Genomic DNA, 2,120 nt, shown 5'->3' on the forward strand with positions numbered 1-2,120 from the left:
TATAGAATTTTTAGTTATTACAGACACGTACATATTTTTATATAAAATTCTTCTGTACACTTTCAACTTGTCGTGTACATAATAAGAAGAGACAAGATATTTATAACATGCTTATTTTCAATCAATGAAAAGAAATATATACAAAGCATAAAATAAGTCATAGACAGGACACTTGATATTAATTATTATTGTAATCTGCGTTTTGAAATATCGTTGATCGTTGAAGAATTTATGTAGAGATTGATGTTACTGTCTCAACTGTACTTATTAATTCTTTGTCATTACTTTCATTTTTTATAGGAACGATATTATTTACATTAGGCAGTAGTTTAATATCAGTAGTTTGACTTAACGACAAATTTTTAGATGAGCTCAGAGGCATAGTATCATTTAGGTTTACTCTTGTACCTATTGCTTGTTCGTTGCTTTCACTTTGATTAGAACAACTATTAATATTTACACTATGTTTCTTCATATGAGTCGTTAAATTTCCACTATGGTAAAAATCTTTCCCACAAACTTTACATTGAAATGGCTTAATTCCAGAATGTATTCTTACGTGTATCGATAAATTCCCACTGTGCCTAAATTCTTTACCACATACAACACATTTATATGGCTTCACGCCTGAATGAGTCCTTAAATGAGTTGACAAATTTCCACTGTGACTAAACATTTTTCCACATATCTGACAACCGTAAGGTCTTTCACCAGAATGCGTTCGCATATGGATAGCTAAGTTCCCACTATGAGTAAAACACTTTTCACATTGATTACATTTATATGGTCTTTCCCCATTATGAGTCCTCATATGTATAAATAAATTACTTTTATGTCCAAATTCTTTAAAGCATATTTCACACTGACATTTAACTTTCTTTCCTACATTTGACTCTGAACAGTCTTTAGATGGTCTCCCAGGACGATTCGATTTAATGGGCGACACAGGCCCTGGAATTACCATATGGTTTGTGAATTTTGTCGGTTGTATACTTCGAGGAAATTGTGATTGTTCAACTTTTTCATTCACATCTGTGTGACGCTGTTGATTCATTTGATTTAAATTTTCCTCTCGATTACCTTGGTGCTGTATGCTAGAATCTATACAATTTCTCATATACGTCAAAGAATTATTTTCCTGAAACATTTAAGGTATACATTACGTTTATAAAATGTTGTACAAACTCAAAATGAGAATGTGAAACTTACTTCAGAATGATATGAATTATGCTGATCATAAATTTCATTTTTTGGACATATTTGGTTTGATAATTGATGATCCCAGTATTGTGGTATTTCATTATATTTATAATCAATATTTTCATTAATTGATGTTGGATATTTGGAAATATTTGAAACATTACTAGTAGAATCAACATCTTCTACTTTCATATATTCATATTTGATTTGTATAGGATTAAACATCTACATATATTACAAAATAATAAAAATTAATATAATGCAATACGATGATCGAAAATTTTAACAATTCTTGTAAAACGTACATACATTTAAGAAAGTTGATGGAACTTCTGTCCAGTAATTTATAAATCTTCATACTTTGATTAAAAAATCAATTTTAAAGGGAACATGACTAACATATACACTGTCACTTCAACACTAGTTATGTATGCATTCCCATGTGTAATAAAATAATCATTCATAATCATTTTTTATAGTATTTTTTAATACAATTAAACATTCGTTTCGTGTTGCAAATTAACAAATTAACCGCTTCGTCACAAATAGACTACGCAATAAAACTATTAAATTAAAACCAATTATAAAATCATAAAGAAATTGGTAGACAAAGGAAGCTCAAAGTCTAATTAAAAAAACGTGACTACGAAATAATGTTTTCATAAAAAATGATTTGGTAAACTTTTGAACTATTTTTTTAAAAATTTGACCAATTTACAAGGTTCGCAGGCAGGTATAAACATCGCTATGATTTTGGCCACCTAGCGATAAAAAGACACATAAAGAAGCAGCAAGAAAAACAGAATTCTTTAAGTTTCACGTCTCACTCAAATTTCCGGATTTGTATCGATGTTAGATTCAGAAATTTGTAACACTATATTTAATTGTTTTTTTGATTAAATAATTAGATAGAATTTACG

General features: G+C 28.8%; 1 protein-coding gene across 1 annotated transcript; it reads right to left on the reverse strand.

The window, feature by feature from the left end:
- Positions 1 to 6: 6 nt before the first annotated feature.
- Positions 7 to 2,114, reverse strand: LOC108625209 (putative zinc finger protein 66). Its single transcript, XM_018025010.2, has 3 exons — positions 1,510 to 2,114; positions 1,210 to 1,425; positions 7 to 1,138 (listed from the first exon to the last, which is right to left on the reverse strand). The coding sequence occupies exons 2-3, from the start codon at positions 1,423 to 1,425 to the stop codon at positions 230 to 232; spliced, it is 1,125 nt and encodes a 374-aa protein (XP_017880499.1). The 5' UTR covers positions 1,510 to 2,114; the 3' UTR covers positions 7 to 229.
- Between the last annotated feature and the right edge of the window lie 6 nt (positions 2,115 to 2,120).

The sequence above is a fragment of the Ceratina calcarata genome, unplaced genomic scaffold (genome assembly GCF_001652005.2).
Source record: "Ceratina calcarata isolate Rehan_Ccalc_2016 unplaced genomic scaffold, ASM165200v1 scaffold35.2, whole genome shotgun sequence".
Lineage (NCBI taxonomy): Eukaryota > Metazoa > Arthropoda > Insecta > Hymenoptera > Apidae > Ceratina > Ceratina calcarata.

What these genes read in the sequence shown, in the direction of transcription:
- LOC108625209 (XM_018025010.2), bottom strand. Translation starts at nt 1,425, where the DNA reads ATGTTTAATCCTATACAAATCAAATATGAATATATGAAAGTAGAAGAT. An exon ending in ATAATTCATATCATTCTGAA is followed by an intron (nt 1,139 to 1,209) that starts GTAAGTTTCACA and finishes TAAATGTTTCAG; the next exon opens with GAAAATAATTCTTTGACGTA.